The sequence below is a fragment of the Aspergillus campestris genome (assembly GCF_002847485.1).
Source record: "Aspergillus campestris IBT 28561 chromosome Unknown P168scaffold_4, whole genome shotgun sequence".
Taxonomy (NCBI): Eukaryota; Fungi; Ascomycota; class Eurotiomycetes; order Eurotiales; family Aspergillaceae; genus Aspergillus; species Aspergillus campestris.
This window is the reverse complement of record NW_020194339.1, coordinates 1,902,666-1,927,913: the sequence shown is the minus strand read 5'-3', so window position 1 is coordinate 1,927,913 and position 25,248 is coordinate 1,902,666. Positions and strand designations below refer to the sequence as shown.

The following is a 25,248-nucleotide window of genomic DNA, read 5'->3' as shown; positions in this document are numbered from 1 at the left end:
ATCTGAACAATACAATACCCATCTGACTATCTCCCTATCTATCTATCTATACACTATACTCTGAATAAATAGGTCAATACTCAGGCCACCCAGGATCAACAACCCGTCTATAAGCACGCAACCCCCCCATAACATCCACAATGCGCCTCCCCTCGCGGTCCAAACCAAGCGCTTTCAGCTTTTTGACCGCTATCTGGGAGTCGTTGCCTTGGCGGCAGATGACGTAGATGGGGGATGTTTCGGATGTGGTTATTTCTGATGGGAGCCAGGGGGGGAGATTTTCGTTTTTCTTTGTAGGGTCTGAGTTGGTGGTGGATGAAGAGGAAGAGGAAGAAGAAGATAGTATGGTGGAGATAGGAATGTTGATGCTGTTGTTTAGACTGCAAATGTCGAATTGGACTTTTTCGCGGACGTCGATTATTATTGCGGGGTCTGACGAGGAAGAGGACTGCTGGTAGTCTTGTGGGGAGATGCGCTCGTTGGGTTGGAGTAGTGCTTCTGGACTGACGCTGCCGCAGAAGAAGACGTAATCCGTGGATCCGGACTGGAGGGTGTCCAGAGTGACGGTAGGCTGGGCCGAGCAGACGGCGCAGTTAGGACGGCGCGAGCGCAGCTTGATAGTTCTGAACAGCGGGGACGAGTACGCGGAGAAGATGTGCAGGGCTGGTGGGTTCGCCGGAGTGGTGAGCACTTTGATAGCTTCGAGGGCTTGAAGGACACCCATTGTGCCGACTACTGGCCCCACAATCCCTCCGTCGGCGCAGCTGAGGATGCTGGCTGCTGGGGGCGGACGCGGAAACACGCAGCGGTAGCAGGGTCCGCCGGCGGGGTCGCCGGGGGGTTGAGGCGGGTTGTTGAGGACCATGAGCTGGCCTTCGGTGCGGAGGGCGGATGCGGATACGAGAGGTTTGTTCAGGAGAACGGCGGTGTCGGAGATGAGGTAGCGCGTGGCGGGGTTGTCGGTGCAGTCGAGGATGAGGTCGTAGGCGGCGAAGATGGAGGGGGCGTCTTGGGGGGTGAGGTGTGCGGGATGGGCGATGTAGGTGGGATGGGGATTGAGTCTGGTACATCATAGTTAGTCTTTCTTCTTTAATTGAATAACCCAAGGTTGAAACATACTCGCGCAAATACTCAATAGCACTGTCCACCTTCCGCTTGCCCACATTCGCAGTGCGGTGCAAGACCTGCCGATGGAGATTGGAAACATCCACCTCATCGCCGTCCACCAGACCTAGCGTTCCCACACCAGCACCAGCCAGATACAGCGCCGCCGGACATCCCAGCCCACCAGCGCCAACAATCAACACCTTGGCGGATCGTAGTTTCAGCTGGCCTAAACGTGACTAGTCAGCGATCACGAACCCGACAGGAGTCCAAAGAATTGCTGATACGTACCCGGCAATCCAACCTGCGGAACAATCATCTGTCGCCCATATCGAGTGTATTCCTCATCTTCCATCGGCCATCTCGTACTCTTCGCTTTGGCGGTGGTGGCGGCGCGTTCGGCGTCTTGGAGTTCGCCGCGGAGACGGGCGAGTTGGGCTTCTGTTTCGGCGATGCGCCGGCGCAGGGAAGCGCAGGTGTTATCTAGATTGTCCATAAGATAGTATACTATCTTGAGAGATGTCGAGAGAGTACTAGAAGAGAAGAGAAGATGAAGATGAAGATGAAGATAAAATGACCCCGCAGAGACAAGATCTTATCGGATCGGCGGCGCTAACCGGTTTAGGTTATCATTTAGATCCATCATTGTAGCCCTGTATATTTATCCCATTGATTCTATATTGATCAACCTATATATTTATTATAATATTCGAACTATTCGGAGACTGATCTCTATCAGACATGGTGGAAGAAGTATCCAGTATGAATGAACTCTAGGGTGTGTCTACAATCTATACAAGCAGGGCAAACAGATCTATATCATCCATACGATTTCAGCTCATATTGCCTGTTCAAAGGCCTAATGAGAAGATCACTCCATAAACATACATCCCACCGGATTTCACCACTACTATCACAGACTAACTACTAAAACCCCATCGACCCATCCTCACCTCCGTCCGTGGCTCAACATACCTCTCCAGCGACCCCCTCACCAGCGTCCGCTGCTCGAACGCATACGCCATCCCGATCAACGCCTGCTCACTCCACTTGGCTCCGAGGAAACTAATCCCAAATGGCACCCCGGGGGCAGCGGCCACCAGGTCGCCGCGCGGGTTGTATTGGACGGGCGTGCCGTCGGGAAATGCACCCAGAGGTACCGAGATGGCCGGGGTGCCGACTAAGGCGGGAATTTCGGGCGCGATGATCGTCGGGAGGATGACGGCGTCGAGATTGTCGCGGGCGAGAGCACCCAGTATACCACCTTCGTCTCCGAAAAACAGACTCTCTTGGTAGAGCGCCCAGAACTCTGGAGAGTGGTTGTCGATGCCGGCGCCCAGTGCCATGTCCCAGGTGTTGGTGTCGCGTGACGGGTAGTCCTCGAGGGCGGGGTGGCTGTGGACGAAGTCGCGCAAAGAGGAGAGACCGTGTAGGTTGTTCGGGTTGCGGGTTAGCTGGGTGAGGTATGTGGACAGGCCGCTGATGAAGTCTGCGGCTATGACGATGGATGGCGACATGCTTTGCGTGAAGTTGGTGTATGCGGTGAAGTTGGCGTTGTCGATGACGGTTGCGCCGGCCTCTTCGAGGGTCGCGACGGCGTTGTTGAAGGCTGTGCGGATTGCTTCGTTGGTCGGGTCCATCGCGTCGAGGACGTTTCGCGGGATGCCAATTCGTTTGCCCTGTAGGCCGGCGAGGTTGCAGGCCGCTGCGTAGTCCGGGAGGTGTTCTCCAAAGGGCGAAGCCATGGTGTAGTTGTCTTTAGGGTCCGGACCCGCGATGGCTTGCAGCATTAGGGCTGCGTCTGTCACCGTCCGGCCGATGGGGCCGATAGTGTCGGCACGCTCGCTGATGGGCACGACCATGTAGCGGGAAGTGAGGCCGACGGTAGGTTTAATGCCGACGACGTTGTTGAGACTGCTGGGGAGGAGGATGCTTCCGCTTGTCTGTCAGAATGCGTGGTTAGCATGGTGTCTATGTCTGGTTTAGGTGTCTGCGCCCACCTCCGATCCCAGCGTCACAGCCGCGAGTCCCAGGTCCGTCGAGACGGCGCTACCGCTAGAGCTGCCACTCGGATCCTGCTGGGGGTGGTACGCTCCATAGGTTTGGCCGCCGCGGGCGTTCCAGCCGTTGGAGGAGTTTGATGATCGGACGTTGGCCCACTCAGACATGCTGGTCTTTCCCATGATGATCATACCTTGTTCGCGCAGTTTGGTGACAACGGTTGCATCTGCTGGTACTTGGGCGCCGACCAGGGCATAGGATCCCACTGGACAAGGTCAGGTTGATGTGTCCTTTTATAGTAGGAGGAGGGGGGAATTTGAGGAAAGGGAATCTACTGGCTGTCTGCATCTTGTCCTTTGTGCCGATGATATCCTTGATGAGGACCGGAATACCGTGCAGGGGTCTATCTCAGCTATTAGCAACGATCGAGCAGACAATGTCGCGTAACAGACATACCCCCGCGTGTGTCCAATTCTTCTCTCCATGTCCATGCGCATGGCGATCCCGTATACATCGGGGTTGATTTCCAGGACGGTATGGAGGGTGGAGTTGACCTCATAGATGCGAGACAGATGGGCCTGTCTTGTCAGTATGTACTGAAAGTGACACTAAGAGAAGACTAACCGTCACCAAATCCACACTGTTGAAGCATTTCTGGCGGAGGCCCTGCTGTAGCTGATCCACCGTGGCATTGACCAGTGGTACTGATGTGCAGTCTGCTGAGGGGTTGGGGAACCCAAAGGCAGTGCAGGTCCCCAGTAGAATGGTGGTCACAGACCAGATGTATCGGTGAAACATGTCGGAGGGAGTATGGGGATCTGTATGAAGGGGTAGCGGCTGCGGTTGAGGTTATATACAACCCTAGTCACCCTTGCAGTTGCAGCAGTGTAGTGTAGCAGTGTGGAAGTGTAGTAAAAGCAGGATCAAATAAAGTAATTTAATGACTTCAATAATCCCCTGCAAGGAGTCCAGATGAATTCTCCGATCGATCTCTCCTTCCAGCTGTCAAAACCGACCGACTCAACCTGATAAACTAAGTCCTAAACGGGTCTCAATAAGACTTCACTCAACCCGCGAATACCATCCTCATTTCCCATACTGTGACACAGTCCGAGACATCAGACATTCTTTCCTCCTGTCTGGGATTAGTTACATTTCTCAGCTGGATGATTGCACTGCGTCTTGTTTTTCCAGAATAGTCCTGTAATTTCCGCTGTTCTACAGGCCTGCATAATGTCTTAGTCTTTCTAGTCTTTCTCCGTCTGTATATCTATATATCTCAAATCTCTCTATATATAACAGTGACACAGGCTCAACCAACTTACTAAGGTGCAATGCAGGTAGCGCTTACGTGCATAGCATGGGGTTCACCGTCATGGCATCGGTTGTACGAGGAAGTTCCCCTCTCCCTAGACTCTCGAGTACGAGATGAGGTCGGACTGATATTGATCAGTGTGTGGAACGGCATGTGAATACATAGACAACGATAGTCTTCATCAGGAGGATATCTGCCTGATTAGAGATTGTCACACATTCTATCTAGAGAATTAGAGACAGTAGCTCGGCGCGTGGTTACTGAAACATTCATTTAAACCAAGACAATTCTTTGTGGCAGTGGAACAGAGCGATACTGTGTTACTATGTTACTATTCTTACTCACTACACAGGGTATTGGTCAGGGAATTTATGTATATCAAATGAAAAATTAAATGATTATCTTCAGTCAATCTAGCTGTATGTGTACATTTTATGGACGTATGAACAAGGCTCGCGCCATGCCGGATGTACATCTGCAGTCATAATGGGAAACAACAGAGTGAGAAATGTACAGAAAGGAAGGCGAAAAGAAAAGAAAAGGAAAGGAAAACAGGATTAGACGAAGACAAAAAGAATTGAAAAACCATCAATCATAAATCATAATCATACCGCAATCCAGCTGATCATACCGCATTCCACTATTCATAAAGATCCATATCTCCACCCTCATCCTCCATCTCCGCCAGCGCGTCATCCTCATCGTCTAGCATGTCCTGGTCTTCGACCTGCACATCGTGGTTCGGCAGCACATCGATATGTCCATCGCGCATGATGACCTGCGCCTCCTCGTTTTCGCGGATATTCCCGCGCAGGATGAGCACCGCCAGCCGGTTGAGCACCTCGCGCTCGATGATCCGCGCCAGCGGCCGCGCGCCGTAGGCAGGCGAGTATCCCGCCTCGCCGAGGTAATCCTTGACTTCCTCGGTGCACTTGATCTGCACCTTGCGGCCGTTCTCGTCCAGCCGGTGCTGCACCTCGCTGAGGCGCAGGTCGACGATCTTGCGGATTTCCCGCTTCGTCAAACGGTTGAATACGATCGTGCTGGAGATACGGTTGAGGAATTCCGGCAGGAAGTAGTCGCGCAGGGCGCCCATGACGAGCTCGCGCGTCTGCGGATCAATCTGGCCTGTCTTGGTTGTCGGGCGCGCGAGGTATTCGGCGCCGAGGTTGGACGTCATCACCACGATGCAGTTGCGCGCGTCGACGATGCGCCCTTGGCCGTCGGTGATGCGCCCATCGTCCATCAGCTGCAGCAGGACGGTGAGGACCTCCTTGGCGGCCTTCTCGACCTCGTCGAAGAGCAGGATCGAGAAGGGCCGGCGGCGGAGGCTCTCGGTGAGTTGCCCGCCTGCGTCGTGGCCCACGTAGCCGGGAGGCGCGCCGATCATCCGGCTCAGGGAGTGGCGTTCTTGATATTCCGACATGTCGAACCGGATCATCGCCTTGGGGTCGTCGAAGAGGAACTCCGCCAGGGCCTTGGTCAGCAGGGTCTTACCCGTACCCGACGGGCCGCAGAACAGGAAGCTGGGCGGCGAGTTCGGGTTGCTCAGTCCCGATCGCTGGAGACGAATGGCGTTCGACACTGACGTGACGGCTTCCTTCTGGCCCACGACCTGCTTCGCCAGATACCGCTCCATGTTCAGCAGCTTATCCTTCTCGGTGGTCTTCAGTCGGGTGACCGGGATGCCCGTCCACCGGGCCACGATCTCGTTGATCTGATCCGGACCGACAGCGTCGGCGAGCAGGGCCTCGCCCGCCTCGCCTGCCCGCGCCCGGTTCTCGGCATCCGCCTTGGCACGGTCGGCTTCCAGCCGCTCGATGAGGGTCTTGGTCTCGGGGATGGCGTAGTACCCGATGTCGGCGGCGGTCACGGTGTCGCCGGACCGCTCGGCCTCGTCACGCTTGACCTTCAGGCTGTCAAGCTTGATCTTGGCGTCTTGGATGGACCGGCTGCGGCTCTTCTCGCTCTCGTACTTCTCCCGCATGGGGCGTAGCTCCTCGGAGACATTGGCGGCTTCCTGCTTGGCCGCCTCCAGGCGAGCCTTGGAGGCATCGTCCTTTTCGCGCTCGAGCGCGTGAATTTCGATCTGAAGCTGGCGCAGTCTTCTTTCCAGGGTGTCCAGAGCCTCGGGCTCGGACTCGCGGGTGACCCGCACGGCGGCCGCGGCCTCGTCAATCAGATCGACGGCGGAATCGGGAAGTCGACGGGCGGTGAGGTATCGCGCGGCCAGCGTAGCCGCAGCGACGATGGCGGAATCGAGAATGTTGACACCGTGGTGCACTTCGTATCGCTCTTTCAAACCACGGAGAATCGAGACCGTCTCGGACACGGTGGGCTCTTTAACGAGAACCTGCTGGAAGCGGCGCTCGAAAGCCTGATCCTTCTCGATGTACTTGCGATATTCGCCCAAGGTGGTCGCACCGATGCAGTGCAGCTGACCTCGCGCCAGCATGGGCTTCAGCAGGTTCGCGGCATCCATGCCGCCCTCACCGGTGGTACCGGCGCCCATGAGGAGGTGAATCTCATCGACGAAGAGAACGATCATGTCCTTGGAATCCTCAATTTCCTTGAGGACGCCCTTCATGCGCTCTTCGAATTCACCGCGGTATTTGCTGCCCGCGACCAGTGATCCGACGTCCAGGGAGAGGAGTTTGCATTGTGCCAGGTTGGCCGGGACGTCAGCGTTCACCATCCGACGGGCCAGCCCTTCGACGATGGTCGTCTTTCCGACACCCGGTTCGCCGATGAGAACCGGGTTGTTCTTTGTCCGACGGCTAAGGATTCGGATGACCCGCCGGATCTCCTCTTCACGACCGATGACGGGATCGATCTTACCCTCGCGGGCCAACGACGTCATGTCGATTGTGAACTTCTTCAAATTCTCATTTTCGGCCTCCGAGTCCGCCGTCTTGGAGTCCACCCGTTTTGTGCCACGGATCTGCTGGACCGCGTTCTCGATGAGTTTCACGTTCGGGATATTCGAGTCGGCCAAGCATCGCTGGACCTGCGAGTCCTGGGCGGTCGCCAAGATGAGGTGGTCCACGGCCACGTAGCTATCCTTCTGGGTCTTGGACAAATCCGTAGCCGATCGAAGGACCTTGGCGAGGGCGGGCGACACCCCGACGGTTTCGGGAGGAGGATCTTGGCTGGGGAAGCGAACGAGCTGCTTCATCAGCGATCGCTCCAGGAGTTGGGGGTCTCCATGGGCACGCTCGACGACCTGACGGAATAGGGAGGCGCTGGCGGCTTCGTGAGAGGAGTGAACTGTGGTTTGTTGATCTTTCGACTCGTCTGGCGATGGGTCCAGTAATGCCACTGCCAGGTGAATCGGAAGGATCTGAGAATGAGAGTATTGCTCCGCCAGACCACTGGAGTCCAGCAGAGCCTTGTTGGCTCTATCAGTGAACTGAGCGCCGTTCATGATGAAACGACGATTGTGGGATTAACAAGAGATTCTTTTTGTTTTCGAGTCTGTTGTGTGATATGTGTGATTATGGAGTACTTCAGGTATGTAAGATTGCGAAGTAGTCCTTTGATGAATGTGCAGATTGACCAGGATGGAGGACGAGACAGCAAGATATAGGCAAGATTGGGCAGCGTAGAAAAGACTCGAGACGGCGGATGACGACACGAGTGTCTTCCACCGCCTTCCAGAAGCCCCGCGGCCTTTCGTGATCACGTGGGTAGGTTCGCGCTCGATCTCGATATCACCATGGTGATCTCTGTTCTACAGTAGCTGCTTCACTTGTATACTACATACCTAGTTGAGGACACTAACAGTAGCAGCATCAACTATGTAACGACCAACAACGCGAAAACTGGAGGGGTCTGGAGAAACGCTACCTCATGCTCATCAGGCGGTCATTTAGATCGGGCAGAATCGCCACGGTCGGCCTGACCGTTATGGCATGACTCGCGATGATGTCAACCGTCAACAGGTCTCCATGTCATGAATCTCATCTCCGATCGGGGATGACAACCATCGTGGGTCGACTGGTTTCCATACTCGTTCCTCCTATGATTCGTTGACTAGTCGCCCCCCGATTCGGATATCTGGTGTGGGTCTGAGCGTTATGGATCAGGATACCTGACAACACTATGGAGCACGCCGTACTAATATACTAGCAGGCTAGCAGCCTTCCTCCCCCCACCACTCGTATCCAGCGATGCAGTCAGATCGCAAACCGGCTCTGTTCCTTATCTCTTGGAATTCAGCCTTCTGCCGCTGATCCGCCACTGGAGTATCAGACGGGATGAACCCAGAAAAGTCGATAGGCAGATGGGGCTCTTTGGATCTTGGCAACCGTTCTACAAGTCGCAAATCCAAAGGCAAATGCGGGGTTGAGATTGCACGCATGGAGGGGGCAGGGAAGGGGTACAAAATGAAAGTAAAGAAAAAGAAAAAGAAAACCTCCGTCACAATCCATCCTTTCATCCAACCACAAGCATCGGTAAATGACCTTTCCCCTTTCAGTGCCCGGATCGGACCACTGCATTGTGCAGGCCACTGCAAGGATGTTCCAATTGTTTTGATGATTTTTGACTTTTGCCTGGTCTCTTTTCGCCTATCGTCTTCCCTTATTTTGCCTGGTGCAGGGACCGGCAGCGTTCCCTCTGATCGAACGGAATGTGCAGTAGCCCCAACTTATCGACGCCATGCGTCTCGGGTTTCGAATGCGTCGTTGGTCAAACACCTTTTGAATCTGATGTATCATTATCGGGTTGCGAATGGGCTGAGCCCCCTTGCTGAGGTTGATCCCGACTGGGGGTGTCATGCAGTTGCGCCATCGTACCCTTGTTTCTTTCCCCAGATTGTCTCCTCCTGACGACCGTGGTTCGTTCCTGACCATCCCTTACCGCCGGGGAATCCCCATTTATCCACCGACCTTATCATGAAAGAGGGGTTGTTCGATTAAGCGAGTGGCCGGTCCATCATCCTGAGGCCTTGCAAGGGATCGCCGGTGTTGGGCATAGAAACGGAAAGATCAGGGGTTCACAATAAGTATAATTATATATATATATCTATATTATATAGAGAGAGACATGATGTATATATTGAGAGAAAAAAGAAGGCATGAGAACGAAAGAAAGAAGAGAGATAGTGGAGTGGATGAATTTCGGCGGATACTGCGTCATTGTCATTCTCTTCAGCCTGAGGCTCCTAACCGAACCATCGTCAAATCTTCTTTTTCTTCTCTTTTTCTCTTTACTTCAACCTCATCTCACTTTCTCTCTCTTTCTCCCTCTCAATTTTCCCCCTTTCTATATCGCTTCCTTTGTCATCCCAGTGTTCCACAATCAAGCATTCTCGGGTGTCTTAACCCCTCTAATCCTGGACCCTCTCGGCAAGCGGTGATCAACTGGCGTGGCAAACCTGTTCCTCCGACTAGTTCCATCCCTGTCCAGCCTGACCGTTTGCTCTCGCTCAGTCCCTCGTTTAGCTCGATTATTTGCATGATTCTTGCAGCCTTCCTTTTCTCCGCCTTGCTCCAACGAATCTCCTCTCTCCCCACTTCGAACCACGCTTCAGAGCCTGTCATTCGGGGCCCCAGTTGACCGCCTCTTGCTCAAAACCCCTGGTACGGCGCGAACGCCTGTGTGCCCGACGCCTGATCCAGCATTTCGCGTTGCTGACCTCATCTTGTTCTTTTTTCACTCGTTTTTTTCGGTCTTCAATCTTTATATCTCGTATTTCTAATTGATCGACTTGTCTTTTCTGTTGCGCATCATCTAACCCAGGGCGTCAGGTGGTCTCAATCGCACCCAATATCAAAAATCGTCTCGATCCACTTCTGTTCGCTGACGATCTGATTGGCATGAGTTCGGCCTGAGTCTGGCAAGGCCAAGCGCCACCGTTTCCTGGTTCGATCAGAAACCCTGTGCTGGGCGCCTTTTCTAGATCTGGGGACCCTCTCCCGCTAAACGCGATCGGGTTGGAGGATTATCTCTCCGTTAGCCTTCTGCCGGATCGTTTCTTCCACCGTTTCTGCTTGGAGGAAGGTGTTTCCAGAAGGTTGAATGCATCAGCTGAGCCTGACCGTCAGAGATTCCATAAATTCCGTCATCGTCACCTTGGATATCCGACGGAGTGGTTCGGAAGGCCGTACCGGAGCGAATTGACTAAAATTTGAGAACGCTTCCATCGCACTTTTTCTTTTTTTTTCCTTCTTTGCATTTTTCTCTTCTCTACTTTTTTCTTTGATTTTCTTCCGATTCCTATCATCTCTTTACTTCCTCCCAGTAAAGGGAGAGAAAATTTTTGAAGAAAAAGAAGAGAGAAGAAAAGAACAACAGAACGAAGGGGAAAAGGAGAAGGGTAAAAAAAAAAAAAAAGAAAAAATTCCTTATCAAACACCCCCGACATCCAGTCCGGCTAGTGTTCGGGTTTCATACATTCTTTCAGGCCTGTCCAACGATCTACATCCTCGCGCATGGAAAATCGGTTTTTGCTTTTTCACAATCAGCTCCACGCGCTGCCCGCCCCATCGCACTATTTAATGAACGCCCAGCTCTCGTGCTCATCGGCGAGAATTCATACATCGCAGGACGTCGATCTGCTTGGTCAAAGCGCCCCGAGGTCAATCCTGCGGTCGCTCGTCTCGAACCAGCAGGGAGTCGTCGTGCCGGCCATGATTCTTTTCGTCGAACATCTAACTCCAATATTTTCATTGACGACTTGAACGGATGACCATACCGAATTCCCTCGAGCTCCCCGTTGGGGCTCGACTCGTCTACCTGGCGGAGGGTGGCGCCAACATCATCTATCGCATCGTGGCGCCACTCGCGAACGGAACCTACGGGCCCAAAAATGGGAGCTCGGGGAGGGCGCACGTGGCCGGCGCCTTCGAGTCGCATGCGGTCCCGAAGGAGTTGAGGGGGAAGCTGCTGCGTCTCCGAAAGGACACCCTGTCGGGGGTCCCGTACCAGGAGATCTCGCGGAATTTCGATCGCAACATTCGGCCTCTCTTCAAATCGGAGGAGCTCGTGGACCAGGAGCTGATCCGCCTTCCTCCGGGCTTGATTCCGTGGTGCAACGAGCAGCTACGTCTCGCGGAGGTGAACGGCCGACGACCGAAACGACGCCATGGGGTGTATCTCTCCCTTAACGAGCCCTTCGGGCTGCTGGTCACAGATATGACGCCGTTCGGCGACCCGCGGACGGTGCTGGCCGAGTTCAAACCCAAGTGGCTACTACAGTCGCCAACGGCGCCGGGAAATGCGCGCCGGTGTCGCACCTGCGCGTTGCGAGAACTCAAAAACCACGACGACCGGAGACGCGGGGGCCAGGATGAACCCTCCTTCTGCCCTCTCGACCTGATATCCGACAAATTCGAGAATGTCCTCCGGGCCACCCGGTTCATCAAAGGCTGCAAAGACCAACGGCGCCTGGCGCGGATTCTACACCGAAACCACACACTACACAAGCTCGTGGCGCACCAAGTCGCCATGGGCGACGTGGGACTCCACGGTCCCGCCCCGCACTCCCGGGACAAGTCCCTCGCGATGACCCTGCGGGACTGTACCATGTTCATCAAGGTAAGGCAACGATGACGTCATGAAAAAATGACCGCGTCACTGACGGAACTCGGCCAGATGTCACGGGACGAAGACGGCCCTGTCGAAGTGCGACTGGGGGATTTAGATTTGAAGACGGGAGCCGGCGGGAAGGCCAAGTACTGGCAAGATCTGGAACGGCAACTGATCGGCGATGGATGGTACACGGGGCATCACAGTGGGATGCATGCCAGCGAATGCGCATTGCAAGGGCCGCGAGGATGTCCCCAGCCATCGATATAGATTTTTTTTTCCTTTTTTCTCCTTTATTTCCCCTCTTCTTTTCTCTTCTTTCTTTTTCATTCTTCTTCTTCTTCTTCTTCTTCTTCTTCTTCTTCTTCTTCCTCCTCTTCTCACTCCTCTTTTTTTTTCACCCATTTCTTTCTATCTTTTTTATTCGATATATACCTACCTTTCATCGGAATGTTTCCGCGTCCGTGCGAGTTACGAGGCTAATCGGCATGACGAATGGGATTCGGCAGCCCCATTCCCGGATGCACGTGGCCCTTGCACTGGTCTCCTGTTTTTCCCTTTCTCTTTCTCTTCTCTCTTCTCTCTTCTCTTTTGTTATTTTTCCCGGTCATGGTTGGTGGGTTCTGTTTCAGCGTGGCAATCGGATATCCCTAGCATTGTGGTTCTGGGTACGGTATGGAGTTCGGTTTGGATGGTCTACATCAGGACTGTCAGGTTCTAGCATACCCATTATACTTATTGTTTACAATATTATTCTACGAGCATTGAGTCTCATTGATCCCCGTTGACTGTAAGCGATGGATAATTAGTCGACAGATACGAGGACGGGCAATACGAGATACGAACCTAATGTCGTAGTGAGGAGTGTCTACATTCCAGTGCATACCATCAGGGACTTGGCAGCTATACAACGACTGAGATACCTGGAGTATACGTTGACTATCAAGTCTTGAAGCCCTAGACAGCAATAGAGTATACCATAATATAAGACTAAGAAACCCCCCAATACAACGCCCCCACAATAATCACCGCCAGCAACATCGTCAAAACAGCCGCCCCAAAGCGGTCTCCCCCGGTCACTCTTACGCTTGCCTTTCCACTTCCACCATTCCCATCCCCATCCCCGTCCCAATCCCAATCCTCACCATCCTTCCCTTCATCCCCCCCTCCACCTCCGCCCCCACCTCCTCCTCCACCCCCCTTCCCACCCCCAGTACTAATCCCCCCCTTCCCAGCCGTAACCCTCCCCGTCACCCCTCCACTCAACAACCCCTGAAACACCTCCAACGCAGCCATCTGCTCCCCCACCCCAACACTCCCATCAAACACCACCCCACTCGTCCAGCGCAACCCACACACCCCGCCAGGCCCACTACACTGCCTCGCCGCAGCAGCCGCCGAAGCGCGCAGTTTGGGAAGCAGCAGGGGCCGCGTGAACGGCGCGATCTGCATCGTGTGGGCCATGAAGCGCGCGAGGTACGCTTTGAAGGAGCGTTGGTCGGTGTTGCAGGTGTGGGTTGGTTCGCAGGTGATTTCGCTCATTATGTTGGATTGGGCGAAGAAGGTTGTGTCTAGGCTGTGGATTATTTGCGTGATGCGCGTTTGCCAGAGGGGGGAGTTGTTTGTCTGGATAACAGGTGGGTTAGTAGCGTAGGTAGGAGTGGGAAGTGTAGATGGAGGGTGTATAGATATAAGGAAGACACACAAATTGATACATATGCGCCGCCCCAAGCAAATACAAACCCGCATTATAAGTCCACTGCAGCGTATTAAACACCGTACAGTTACTGCGCTCATCCGTGCCATCCCGAAAATGAAACTCCCCATCTACAAGCCCAACAGCAACAGTCCAATCCCACACCCTCTCCGCCCAGTCCGCATAGCCCCCTTTCCCCGTATACACCGCCAGCCTTGCAGCGAGATTAAAGAAACACCCATTCGACACCGTATTCTTATACGTGAAGCCGTTATTGAACGGGAAAACCTGCCACTTGAGCCCGCCGCCGCAGGAGGCGTTATCCCACCGGGCGACCTGCGAGTGGAAGACGGCTTGCGCGAGGGCCAGCCATTGCGGTTTGTCTGGAGGTGGGTTTGGGTATTTGGTTTCTGCGGCGGACATGGCGGCGAAGGCCCAGAAGGTTTGGTCGTCGTTGCCTAGGGTGCGCGATTGGTTTGGGGGCATGTAGTTGTTTTCGGGGCCAGTTTGGTGGAGGAGGGCTTGCGTTGTTAGGCTGTTGTAGGTGTTGTCGCCGGTGTAGTACCAGTATTCGACTAGGGCGCCGAACATTGCTCCGGCTGATTCGTTATTTAGTAGGTATTGTGTGTGGGTTCTTAAGGGAGACTACCTTCCCACCAGTAGTAGGGCTCCGGCAGATTCCCAGGGATGTTTCCTGGTTGGTGTCCGTTGTAGTATGCCATCATTCCAGAGGCTGCCTGTTTAGCGGCTTTTTTGATAGATTCTATATCGCAGGGGTGTCAGTCTGGAAGGAGTTCAGAGAGGAGGGTCTGACCGGGTGAATCAAGGTCCAGCAGGATGGACTGCGCTGTCTGCGCGAGCAGCAGTATGGCCCACACGAGAAAACATCCTAGCGATGTGGATCTCTCGAAGAGCCACATGAGTATATAAATACAAGTGCAGTAGGCTATATAGTGACAGGTCGATGGTTCGTTAGATATAGACGGAGGGGACAGTGGTAGCCAAGTTAGGGTTTAATGACCGAATGATTTGTGAATTTGAGCCCTAATCAGGGCAGGATGATGACAGACAAGCTTTAACATTGTTTGGGAAGTGTAAAGTTGAGCTTGAATATAGGAATATCAACATCACGCTTGTTCGTCAGTTTAGACCTCCGAATAGCTGTATTTGTAAATTCCAGTCAGAGAGGTAACGAGATGGACAGATAGAGGACTTGTCTTGTCTCCAGCATAGGCTCACTGCGTATCTCAGTCATGAAGATCCAATCACTACTACAGCCTAAACGAAGCACACTATCTTGTTAACTGCTACCGCTTTCCCCATCTCTCCATAACCGTCTCTACAATCTTCACCAACCCCTCCATCTCCTCCTCAACCGTCAACTCGAGCGCGGTGGCATCAATGCTACACCCCACATACACCGGAACCCCCATACGACGAGCCAGGATCTTAGCGATCCGCGTCGTATACTCGACCGAGGTCGCGGTGTAGATAGTGGTGGAAATCGCCGCGCGGGGATTGGTGCGCTGTGCTTGTCAGGCATCATATTCGCTACTGGAATAGACCGAGACCATGCATGCCACGTCGGGTGGGGCAGGTCGGACGAGCACTTACATCTGGCATCGCATACACGAAACTACCCATTGAGGCTACGGAGCCAGCCGAGTCTCCTGGGGTTGTCGTGGAGAGGAAGACCATCGCGCAGGTCTCCAAGAAGGTGAGATGGATGTGCGCGGTGGTGTGGAGTGCCTTAGGCAGCGGGAATGAAATCTCCTGTGGTTTGAGCTGCGGCATGGAGTCCATTTGGGACTGTTCTGGGGCCTGTGTTGTGGCCATTTTGCTTGTTTGTAAATGTAGACAGGTCGGATGTACTGTTGATGATGGAGAAGCTGTGGAGACGAAGGCCGACATCCCACCCTGGTCACGTGCCAGGAACGTATATTTAGATCGCGTCTGCTTGACGCTTTTGATTACAACCTCATCACAAGCTAATGATATGGAGAGATCATCATACAGCCTCAGACCTAAAATTCTGCACTATCAAATCAAGGGTTTTTTTAAAACTCCGATCGAAAGAGCTTCCGTTCAAATATATCGGCCATACTTGACACCAACCGACATCCTTGTCTATACATATCCACAGGACTGATCTCAAAGTGACCGCTCTTGCTTAATGTTTATACCCCATTGGCAAGTCAATTTAAGCAGACTGGCAGACTAATTATTTGAGCTTCCACTGCTGTACTATTCTCCCAGGCAGCGTGGACTTGACAACGTCATCGCAGGCACTCTTCGTGAAAATCACATCCAAGTGATGATGAACACTACCCGTGTGGCAGGATTAAACTGCCTAAATCAAGATTATTTCTGATTATCAGCCTGGAGTGACATGATGTGAGCATGAACTTAACTGATGCCGGTTTCAATCCGATTCGGTGGCGCCCAAGCCGCATCATCCTGAAATCATGGATACGTCCCCGCACAAGATGACATGAGAATTGTATTTGACATCTCAGTCTGTCTAGTCCTACATAGCTTTATCTAAATCTGAACTTCATTCGTTGTTCAGACATCATTAGTACTTCAGACAACATACGTCAATGGTATCCCGAGTCCCTTTCCAGCTCTCTGGTCGGTATGCAGAGCACAATCGGTGGGAACTACTCAATGGTCCCGGCGACTCGCGCGTAACGGGATGTCAAATCATCGAAGATGAGGGTCTAGTCAACCGATGGGCCGATAAGGTGGTGCTAATTACCGGTGTTTCCTCTGGAGTCGGTGTAGAGACGGTGCGTGTATTGGCATCTACCGGTGCCACTATCTTTGGTACAGCCCGGAATCTCGAAAAGGCGAAGGAGGCTTTGGGTTCTTTGCTTGATACTAGGCGTGTGAAGCTTCTGTTGATGGATCAGACGGACCTTTCGAGTGTTCGAGCGTGTGTCGAGGACTTCCTTAAGCAAAGTTCTAAGCTGAATGTTCTTATTAACAATGCGGGTGTGAGTTTTCTTTTCTTTTCTTCTCTTTCTCACTTTCTCACTTTGTATAGGTGATGAATACTCCAGAAAGTCGTACCAAAGATGGCTTTGAGCTTCAGTTTGGAACAAACCACCTGTCGCACTTCCTCCACTTCTATCTTTTGAAAGACATCCTACTGGCAACAGCCCATGCCACACCAAACTTCCACTCCCGTGTCATCAACGTCGGTTCATCAGGCCATCGCTACAGCCCCATCCCTCTCGACAACGTCAATTTCGAAGGAAACTACAACGGCTGGCTTGCTTACGGATCTAGCAAAACAGCAAATATATACATGGCCAACCAGATCGAGCGCCTATACGGAGCTCATGGCCTCCACGGCTACAGCCTACACCCTGGGGCTTTCGTGAGCCCCAACCTCCAGAAATACTCGCAAGAGAAAATGAAGACAGCGCTGCAGGACAAGCGCACACAAACATATCTGTCCAGTCTCGGACAAGCCTGCGCGACAACCGTGTACGGCGCTGTCTCGAGCGAGCTGGAGGGGAGAGGTGGTTTATATCTGGAAGGGGCTTCTGTGGTAGTCCATCCGGCCCCTTCGGATGGGGACGGACTTGAATATGGATATGCAAGTTGGGCGTTTGATCAGGATATGGAAATGAAGTTGTGGAAGCTTAGCAAGTCGTGGGTAGGGGCGGATTAAACTGATGTACTCTTATATATGTTTGACTAAGCTGTAATTCAGACCCTTCCAACTCTTAATTCTTCAAGTGTTTTGTACAGCGGTCTAGCTTTGTGATAGTGTAGTAATTCATAAATGGCTGAATAGCTTCAATCTTGTAAAATAGACGGACTGTCTAAGACTTTGCTGATCCTTACTATATTTACAAGTCGGGAATGTCAACGAAATGAAATGTTGACATGACACGCTAAAATATAGTCGAAAATAGTGTGACGTATTATCGAGGGCGGTCAATAAGGGAGCAGATCTGCCAGGTTTTGAAGGCGGTCTGGCGGTCATCTATCGCGTCTTTTGTGATGGGTTTGGACAATCCTTCCTCTCGATATCAACAATTATATATCCTCGCAATCGGTGTGCTCTGGACACATCGCTGCTTCAATAAAATAGTCTGGCAAAGTTGAAGCGGATTACAGTGTTCTCACTATCTACAGTGTGATCATTCATCCTCATCATGACTGTCCATCCCCCCACCGACGACTCGGAAACTCGTAGCTGGGCTGGGGATTATGATCCATTGGCCGACCCAGAGGACCGGCGAGTGCTCTTTGCGGCTCTTGATTCTTTCAGGTGTGTGAGTTCATTAAGAGTGGTTACTGGCGGTGGAGGATCTCCCATCGGTTTTATGTCCTCCATGATACCCCGCGGTGGGGTTGCCGTTATGCTGTTCCATACATTTACATACTACAACGTGGTCCATGATTCTGTCCAGCTTCTGTACTCCCTTGCGTACTTGAATGTCTTTCCATAATAGAGTTCTCTATCTACCACTCTCAGCCTGCCAGCCTGTCGTGAAGGATCGCCGCTGACATTCACAGACAATACCGGAGAACAGCCCACGCCAACACCACCCACCGGCGACGCCAGGCGTTCTATGCACTCCCGCCTGCACACTTGCAGCTGCTGTCAGAGCCGCCGTTCTCCCTGCTGGACAGCTTCACCCGCGTGGATGAGGCCATCGATGTGAATGCCGATATTGCAGACGCCATTCTCGCCACAGGCCTCGCCTCCTTTGAACTTGAGGGGAGTAGTGACTCTACCGATGCTAGTCGGAAATGGCGGGAAACTGCCACTTCTTCGGACGTCAACAAGGCCTATTCGACTATTCGTCAGTTCTACCGGGACTGGAGCGCCGAAGGGGCAGTGGAACGCGATATCTGCTACGGCCCCGTGCTCCGCGACCTCAAGGAGGAATTCGCCAAGGAAAATGCCACGGAGGAAGAGATCAAGGTCTTAGTTCCTGGTGCCGGTCTCGGGAGATTGGTCTTCGAAGTCTGTCGCGCGGGGTTTGCCGCGGAGGGCAATGAGATCTCGTACCATCAATTGCTGGCCAGCAGCTGGATCTTAAACCACACGTCCGGCCCACAACAACATACGCTGTATCCCTTTGCGCTGCAGTTCTCCAACCTCCAGTCGCGCGAGCAACAACTCCAAACGGTGCAGATCCCGGACATCCATCCCGGAGCGGCAATGTATGAATCTCTTCAAGAAGGTGGACACTTCGGGACGATGAGCATGTCCGCGGCCGATTTTGTGGTGCTCTACAGCAGCCCATCCAACAAAGAACAATACGACGCCGTCGCCACCGTCTTCTTCATAGACACCGCACCCAATCTCATCCGCTACGTCGAAACCATCCACCACTGTTTGAAGTCAAACGGCCTCTGGGTCAACGTGGGTCCCCTCCTGTGGCATTTCGAGGACGTCGACCACCGCGCGAACCAACCCTCCAAGTCTGAGGGGGAACCCCAGGGGATTGAGGAGCCCGGGAGGGTGGAGCTTACCGAAGCGGAAGTATTTGCTTTGATTGAGCGCATGGGCTTCGTGATCGAGAAACGGCAGCCAGAGGATGAGCGACCGCTATGTGGGTACATCCAGGATCCCCGTAGTATGCGACAGAGCCTCTATCGGCCGTCCCACTGGACAGCGCGGAAGAAATGAACAAACCTGTCTCCCTTTCTTTTCTATTACGTACGCATCCTGCGATGACCCATCACGTCTGTCAAACAGCATCATATCAAGCCTTTCCAACATGTTTTATCTCAATTGTTCGCTAGCATCATGTGCGAAGGCATTCTTTTACAGCTTGTGAGGTATTTTGAACCGGAATGTTCAATCCTGTTTTTCATTCTTGGTCTACCTGTACCACTTTTCAAAGTCAACAGCATGTACTACCTATTGACAGGTTATAGGTAGTTACACAGAGACGTCGGGCTATATAATCATTGCTTATCGCCCGCCGTCGAAAAAGTAGCGGCGTAGATCCTGAACTCCACGTGACTGATAACTCACATCAAGACAGGATGCGCGCGGGGTTCCACCAAAACAACCAGCCAACTTACGAAAGAAAAATGCCATATTCAAGTTTTGGGAATCTCCCCGTCGAGTTACTGCAAGCTATTGCATCATGCTTGCCGGCACGAGATCTATGCATATTTCGGCTGGCCTGCAAGAGAATCTATGAGAGTACTCTATATCTCTACCGCTGTAAATTCTTCGGAGAATTACAGACAGACCTGTCTTTGAGAAGTCTGAAAAGAATGGAGACAATAGCGAGCGATCCAGAGCTGGCGCCACATGTTCACTTCCTGACCGTGAAATTTATCGCTGATTTCGAAAATACACTTGGAGAAGGTTTGGTGTGGAATCGGCATACTTCTGGCTACCTAAAATCAAATGCAGATGTTCAGAGATGGGGTGAGGTGCTTCGAGGTCTGGTAAATTGCGCCTCTTTTCACCTTATCCGAGATGGCTGGTCCGACAAAGACAGCTGTTTGGACCATTTCACGTCAACTGATATTGTTACGCTGGTTCTTACCAGTATCATCAACCAAAATATGACCGTGCGAGAATTTTTGGTGGATTTCATACAGCCAGGTACCGGAGGAGCAAATGAATTAGACTTAAGACGTCTCAATGTCCCTGATCTTCGGGGACCGGAGTTCATTGCTACCTGGGCCAACCTGGAAGTCCTTCTGTTGAATTTCACGATGAGCAATATTGAGATACTTGAGTGGATCGATCCAATGGTTCGGCATGCAACTAGTCTACAGGAATTAACAATCCAATTTGATAGTGGATCAGCAGGCGGCGAAATTCTCAGGCATCTTTCCTCTCTTGAAACGCCACGGCTGCAAAAGCTTTCACTACAGGGTATTCCAAGATCAGCAAAAGTGGACGGGGCACTCTTGAGCAAGCTATTGCATAAACATCGGGACAGCCTTCGTGTTCTTAGCATCAAGGTGTTTACACTGGAAATCAGGCTGTTTACATTGGACAGCCCGGGCTGGAAACCAATCCTCGGAATGCTTAGCGAGTTTCCTCGTCTCGAGAGCGCCTCTTTCCATGCCCTCAGAGAAGGTCAATCCCTGATCCAATTTCCGGTTGCTTCTGAAATCCCAGAGTTTGATGGAGCTACGCAGTTTACATTCCGCTCTCGGAGGCAAAAAGACCGAACTGTTAATCATATTGTTCATTGTTGGGGACCGAAAACAAAAGCCATCATTCAGCGACTTGCCGAGTCAATGGAGCTACCCCATTAAGTATAACAGGGCCACACTCTTGATATTCATGCAAGAGTGTTAGCACACAGAGCTCGGACTGATCGAAATCATCATTGTTTTCACATTGCAAGGATACCAAGTTTGATCAAATGATAATGCGCCTGCCGTTTCCTTCTTCGATCGAGGTTGAATTCATACTACACGAACTGCTATTGTTCTTAAAGCAAAGGATTTTGCCAATCAACCAGTCTCCCAAGTCGCCTCTACCATTTTTATTGATGATGGCTTCGCTCTGGTTGTCCTCATGGGGTCGGCAATTATTACCTTTCGCATCATATTGGTACTTGACAGGCGTCTCGGAATTGAAATAGATATCAAGGGTGGGGTCCTGGACGACTTCAATTGTTTCTGTATCAACATACCTCACACCATTAATCCACCCATATATACCGCCTACGGAGCCGCTCGTCTCTACACCTCTCCTCCTTTAAATCAGTTAAAACAAGCGCGAGCAGCACCCCTGGAGAAGCTATTTATACCTATACTACCAGGGGGAGGACTTGCAATATTCCCAGGGGACTAGGAATACCCCTGAAAATCCCTAGCTATCCCTAGCTACCTCTCGCTATCTAGCTACCTAGCTACCTAGCCACCTACCTAGGGGTCCTATAAAAAATTACCCCTTACCAAATAAGCTTAGATCTCTAAAGGAATCTCTTATCCCGTGTACTTGACCTAGTATATACATAAGCTATAGACTTGCTTAAAGTGGCTAAGAATACTAAGTAACTATAGATATTATATATCTAGAGTCAGACTGAATAATATTCTTAAAAATCTAAGTTATAAATATTCTAGTTACTATACCCTGATATATATCTATCAAGAGATCTTAAAATTATAGTTTTATTATATTATATTATCTTTATTATATCAAACTAACAATACTCTTTATATTTATATATAAAATACTAAAACTTTAGTTATATCTAGCAGGCTGCACCTCTCTCTCTATAATTAATTCTAGGCCTATAAAGCTAAGATAGACTAAGAACCACAGTTTCAGCACCTATATAAGGAGGCCTAGGTAGCCTGCTAGTATTACTACTCTTTCACCCCTATACCAAGTACCCAAGACAACATCAACCCATGACCACAATGCTGATACGAGCTGACGGGCCCTACTTAGGCCCCTCAGCCGTCAGTGTCTTGGAAGGATCCCGGAAACGGTGATATATTCAAGGATAATGCATCTCTCTCTCTCTCCCGATATCAAGGGTGGCGCCGTCATTCATTGGTATCTAATCCACCACAATTTTTCCGAGGTTATCTTTCGATTCTGGTAAGGTGGGCTGATACGGCTGGGATCTAATATTTCTTTCCTGAACACAAAATCCTCCGTCATGGTCTGGACGATAGCTTGCATGTCGAAGGGGGCGACAGTCTTCGGTATGTTATGCACAGCCCAGACCTTTGCCTCTGGTAAGATTGATACTATTGGAACATCCCGACAGGCACTTTCACAAGTGATTCGACAACCTCCACTATTGGCTCTGGATCAAGGACTACCCCCGGCACAACCTTCTCTACCAGTACCAAAGGATCGAGTACTGCGTCAACAACAGCCACAACGATAACAGCGGCCCCATGCTAGGTTGTGTCGATTCGTATACCCTCGGGCTATGAGACTCTGTGTGCCTGCTCTAAAACTATAAGTAGCAACACAGTTACAAGTACCATAACTGCATCATCCGGTGGAAAATGTGGCGCTTACACAGTCTTCCCAACAACTGGTTTCATTGATACCTCATCAGCAACTGCGTACAACGGAATGTGCGAATATAACTTCGGTGACCTGAACAGCTGCATTATCGATGGTCTTGAATTCCTTGGCTCCACATCTCTCGGTAAAGATGGCAACTGTAAGTGGATTTATCAATCTACTGGCAAGAGCTTTTGGTATAAAGATTCGGCGCCGGCGGAGATTGATTGGGTCTACGGCAACTTCCCGAAAAAGATACATCACCGTATCCTCTTCCAACTTAGCATGTCTCGAATGTCATCTCTTTTTGAAGTATAGAAGTCGATTAACCATATCTAAACAAACATGTTAACGGTATCCAAGTCCCAAAAACCCTGAGGATCGAAGTAGAGGATGTTGGCGTTTTCTCTTGGTCGGCGATGGAGCAGGCAGTGCACCGCTTGTGACTTATACTAGTAGACATGCACAAATATATAAAGTACATCGACGATCAGCAAGATAACCTGTTACTTTTCAAGTTATAACTAAACCCCATCAATTAATATATATCCCACACTCTGATTGCCCCGTCCACAATCATCTGACAGCCGCTGGTTCCGATGACGTCGGCCAACCGCGCGATGACGTAGCCCTGTCAATATATATCGATCTCCATCTATATCCATGGGTCGGTTTCCCGTCCGACTTGGTCACGTCGTTGCCACAGTGTTGGTTTGATTTATATAGATAAGAGGAGACTTTTCAACTTCTTAAGTCCTCTAGAGGTGCATTCACCGCCATCAGTTCGTACACTTCGAACCCGACATTTTCAACACCAGTGTGCAGCCAGCATGGCCACTATATCCATCAACGCCCCCGGAGCCAGCGGCTTCCTCTACAACAACGCCTCCAACGTCGCCCGACTATGCATCTCAGCCGAAACCCCCGACTTCGACGCCGTCTTTCTGCGCGAGTGGCAAGACGAGGGCTTTGAGGTTGTATATATTCCGTATAACGGGGGCGGCAAAGAGTATGAGCAGCAGTTACGCTCTGTGAAGGAGGGTTTGGGCGTGGGGGAGAATTACGCTGTGTTAGGTGCGTCCCCTTCCACTACACTCTTACTTCCCACCTCCCCCCAATGATAGTGAACTAATGTAAATACAGCCTTCGGTGACGCAGCAAGCTACTGCCTCGACTACTACCTCAAACCAACATCCTCAAGCCGTCTCTGCGCCCTAATCGCCTACTACCCGACCGCGATCCCAGACACACGGTCCCGGTTTTCCCCCACCCTGCGCGTTCTCGTCCACCTAGCTGGCACAACCGTCGACGTAGTGACCACTCCCACCGCGCTCGGCCTGCAAGGCAAAAAGCGGCGCGCAACCCGCGAGATCAACCCCGGTATCGGAACCGGCGAGCGTCTGAATTTTGGGTATCCGGCTTATACGTATGAGGTGGAGCCCGGGTTCGCGGAGCATGACCTGGATGAGTTTGATCGGCTTGCGGCGAGTCTGGCGTGGTCGCGGTCGTTGGGGGTTCTGCGGAAGGCGTTTAATAAGGATTTGGATCTTGAGGCGAGGTGGGAGGAGCATTTGGATGGTGCGTATTCCCTACTTTCTTCATCCTCTGGATGGGGAAGATATCTTGCATTCGCGTAGACTAACCAAAACTATAGCAAAATTCTTCTCCATGAAAATCTCCTCCACAATGGAACCCTACGTCAACCATCTCACCCCCACAACAACATACACGCCCACGCTGAGCGGCGGAATCGGCGCCCACGCCCTCCGCCGCTTCTACGAGCACCACTTCCTGCGCCAGCTACCTCCCTCCATGCACCTGCGCTTAATCTCGCGCACCATCGGCGCAGACCGCGTCGTCGACGAGCTGTATACATCTTTTGAACACACGCAGGAAATCCCGTGGTTGCTACCTGGCGTCGCGCCGACGGGTAAACGCGTAGAGATCGTGCTTGTCAGTATTGTCAGTGTGCGCGGGGGAAGGCTTTACTCAGAGCATGTGTACTGGGATCAGGCGAGCGTGCTGGTTCAGGTGGGACTGCTGGATCCGAAGCTGTTGCCGCGCGAGGCGCAGGATAAGACGGATCGGATGCCTGTTGTTGGGAGGGAGGCTGCGAGGCGGGTGCTGGAGGAGAATCCGGAGGAGGAGGGGCAAGGGCGTCGCGATTATCATAATCGGTTGATTCGCAGGGCGAGGGCCAAGAAGCATCAGCGGGATGGTGGTGGTGGTGGTTCGGCGGTGGCTACGCCGGGCGTGGAGGAGTCTGGGACGGAGCTGGGTGGGAAGGAGGATGATGTGGATCATGGGAAGGGGAAGGTTGTGCAGCGCGAGGGGAAGAAGCCCGGGCTAGAGGTCGATAATGCTAATGGTGAGGAGGAGTCTACTGCTGGTGGTGGAGGTGGACGAGGAGGACAGTCCAAGGCAACGGTGGAGGACGCGCAGAACGAAGATTGACAGACTACTAAGAGTGAGAGCCACGAAATGTATACCCTATCGTCTATGATGTTTCTTGTCACGGTTTGGTGGGTGGGACTCTGCTGTGCTGGTCTTTTCCTTTGTTTTGAGTATTTGTATCTGCGGTTGAAGGGCTGCTTTTGTTTTATACATGTGTTCAGGAGGAGG

The 25,248-nt window shown here is 51.9% G+C and overlaps 11 protein-coding genes across 11 annotated transcripts; 6 read left to right on the top strand and 5 right to left on the bottom strand.

Annotated features, from left to right (window-relative positions):
• Nucleotides 1–72: 72 nt before the first annotated feature.
• On the bottom strand, nucleotides 73–1,621 carry P168DRAFT_251119 (HesA/MoeB/ThiF family protein; the record flags this gene model as incomplete). The annotated part of the gene is made up of 3 exons (XM_024834256.1): nucleotides 1,396–1,621; nucleotides 1,120–1,333; nucleotides 73–1,061 (listed from the first exon to the last, which is right to left on the bottom strand). Exons 1-3 carry the CDS (start codon nucleotides 1,598–1,600, stop codon nucleotides 74–76), a joined length of 1,407 nt encoding a protein of 468 aa, XP_024694631.1. The 5' UTR covers nucleotides 1,601–1,621.
• A 403-nt stretch (nucleotides 1,622–2,024) lies between these two features.
• P168DRAFT_233621 (putative amidase) lies at nucleotides 2,025–3,903 on the bottom strand (the record flags this gene model as incomplete). Its single annotated transcript, XM_024833376.1, has 5 exons — nucleotides 2,025–3,047; nucleotides 3,105–3,370; nucleotides 3,441–3,508; nucleotides 3,562–3,683; nucleotides 3,730–3,903. 5 exons carry the CDS (start codon nucleotides 3,901–3,903, stop codon nucleotides 2,025–2,027), a joined length of 1,653 nt encoding a protein of 550 aa, XP_024694630.1.
• Nucleotides 3,904–4,750: 847 nt separating this feature from the next.
• On the bottom strand, nucleotides 4,751–8,260 carry P168DRAFT_133901 (ATP-dependent Clp protease ATP-binding subunit). The gene has a single exon (XM_024832704.1). It carries the CDS (start codon nucleotides 7,842–7,844, stop codon nucleotides 5,061–5,063), a length of 2,784 nt encoding a protein of 927 aa, XP_024694629.1. The 5' UTR covers nucleotides 7,845–8,260; the 3' UTR covers nucleotides 4,751–5,060.
• P168DRAFT_133929 (uncharacterized protein) lies at nucleotides 8,261–9,358 on the top strand. Its single transcript, XM_024832705.1, has one exon. The coding sequence runs from the start codon at nucleotides 8,677–8,679 to the stop codon at nucleotides 9,247–9,249; it is 573 nt and encodes a 190-aa protein (XP_024694628.1). The 5' UTR covers nucleotides 8,261–8,676; the 3' UTR covers nucleotides 9,250–9,358.
• A 1,365-nt stretch (nucleotides 9,359–10,723) lies between these two features.
• Nucleotides 10,724–12,720, top strand: P168DRAFT_310147 (inositol-pentakisphosphate 2-kinase). Its single transcript, XM_024839375.1, has 2 exons — nucleotides 10,724–11,959; nucleotides 12,017–12,720. Exons 1-2 carry the CDS (start codon nucleotides 11,108–11,110, stop codon nucleotides 12,218–12,220), a joined length of 1,056 nt encoding a protein of 351 aa, XP_024694627.1. The 5' UTR covers nucleotides 10,724–11,107; the 3' UTR covers nucleotides 12,221–12,720.
• A 220-nt stretch (nucleotides 12,721–12,940) lies between these two features.
• P168DRAFT_266952 (glycoside hydrolase family 76 protein) lies at nucleotides 12,941–14,566 on the bottom strand (the record flags this gene model as incomplete). Its single annotated transcript, XM_024835006.1, has 4 exons — nucleotides 12,941–13,576; nucleotides 13,656–14,245; nucleotides 14,296–14,409; nucleotides 14,461–14,566. 4 exons carry the CDS (start codon nucleotides 14,564–14,566, stop codon nucleotides 12,941–12,943), a joined length of 1,446 nt encoding a protein of 481 aa, XP_024694626.1.
• On the bottom strand, nucleotides 14,526–15,512 carry P168DRAFT_303712 (proteasome assembly chaperone 4 family protein). Its single transcript, XM_024838786.1, has 2 exons — nucleotides 15,261–15,512; nucleotides 14,526–15,172 (listed from the first exon to the last, which is right to left on the bottom strand). Exons 1-2 carry the CDS (start codon nucleotides 15,480–15,482, stop codon nucleotides 14,954–14,956), a joined length of 441 nt encoding a protein of 146 aa, XP_024694625.1. The 5' UTR covers nucleotides 15,483–15,512; the 3' UTR covers nucleotides 14,526–14,953.
• A 668-nt stretch (nucleotides 15,513–16,180) lies between these two features.
• On the top strand, nucleotides 16,181–17,360 carry P168DRAFT_303711 (short-chain dehydrogenase). The gene is made up of 2 exons (XM_024838785.1): nucleotides 16,181–16,642; nucleotides 16,693–17,360. The coding sequence occupies exons 1-2, from the start codon at nucleotides 16,247–16,249 to the stop codon at nucleotides 17,323–17,325; spliced, it is 1,029 nt and encodes a 342-aa protein (XP_024694624.1). The 5' UTR covers nucleotides 16,181–16,246; the 3' UTR covers nucleotides 17,326–17,360.
• Nucleotides 17,361–17,815: 455 nt separating this feature from the next.
• Nucleotides 17,816–19,302, top strand: P168DRAFT_296308 (carnosine N-methyltransferase family protein; the record flags this gene model as incomplete). The annotated part of the gene is made up of 2 exons (XM_024838102.1): nucleotides 17,816–17,931; nucleotides 18,180–19,302. 2 exons carry the CDS (start codon nucleotides 17,816–17,818, stop codon nucleotides 19,300–19,302), a joined length of 1,239 nt encoding a protein of 412 aa, XP_024694623.1.
• Nucleotides 19,303–19,483: 181 nt separating this feature from the next.
• On the top strand, nucleotides 19,484–21,036 carry P168DRAFT_133719 (F-box protein). The gene has a single exon (XM_024832702.1). It carries the CDS (start codon nucleotides 19,665–19,667, stop codon nucleotides 20,901–20,903), a length of 1,239 nt encoding a protein of 412 aa, XP_024694622.1. The 5' UTR covers nucleotides 19,484–19,664; the 3' UTR covers nucleotides 20,904–21,036.
• A 2,420-nt stretch (nucleotides 21,037–23,456) lies between these two features.
• Nucleotides 23,457–25,080, top strand: P168DRAFT_232708 (dienelactone hydrolase; the record flags this gene model as incomplete). Its single annotated transcript, XM_024833331.1, has 3 exons — nucleotides 23,457–23,700; nucleotides 23,770–24,204; nucleotides 24,281–25,080. 3 exons carry the CDS (start codon nucleotides 23,457–23,459, stop codon nucleotides 25,078–25,080), a joined length of 1,479 nt encoding a protein of 492 aa, XP_024694621.1.
• Between the last annotated feature and the right edge of the window lie 168 nt (nucleotides 25,081–25,248).

Excerpts from the sequence above, each read along its gene's own strand:
- P168DRAFT_133719 (XM_024832702.1), top strand. The coding sequence starts at position 19,665 with ATGCGCGCGGGGTTCCACCAAAACAACCAGCCAACTTACGAAAGAAAA.
- P168DRAFT_310147 (XM_024839375.1), top strand. The coding sequence starts at position 11,108 with ATGACCATACCGAATTCCCTCGAGCTCCCCGTTGGGGCTCGACTCGTC. Across the intron at positions 11,960-12,016 it reads ACTGTACCATGTTCATCAAG|ATGTCACGGGACGAAGACGG; the intron begins GTAAGGCAACGA and ends GAACTCGGCCAG.
- P168DRAFT_133901 (XM_024832704.1), bottom strand. The coding sequence starts at position 7,844 with ATGAACGGCGCTCAGTTCACTGATAGAGCCAACAAGGCTCTGCTGGAC.
- P168DRAFT_303712 (XM_024838786.1), bottom strand. The coding sequence starts at position 15,482 with ATGGCCACAACACAGGCCCCAGAACAGTCCCAAATGGACTCCATGCCG. Across the intron at positions 15,173-15,260 it reads TCGTGTATGCGATGCCAGAT|CGCACCAATCCCCGCGCGGC; the intron begins GTAAGTGCTCGT and ends TGACAAGCACAG.
- P168DRAFT_133929 (XM_024832705.1), top strand. The coding sequence starts at position 8,677 with ATGAACCCAGAAAAGTCGATAGGCAGATGGGGCTCTTTGGATCTTGGC.
- P168DRAFT_303711 (XM_024838785.1), top strand. The coding sequence starts at position 16,247 with ATGGTATCCCGAGTCCCTTTCCAGCTCTCTGGTCGGTATGCAGAGCAC. Across the intron at positions 16,643-16,692 it reads TTCTTATTAACAATGCGGGT|GTGATGAATACTCCAGAAAG; the intron begins GTGAGTTTTCTT and ends CACTTTGTATAG.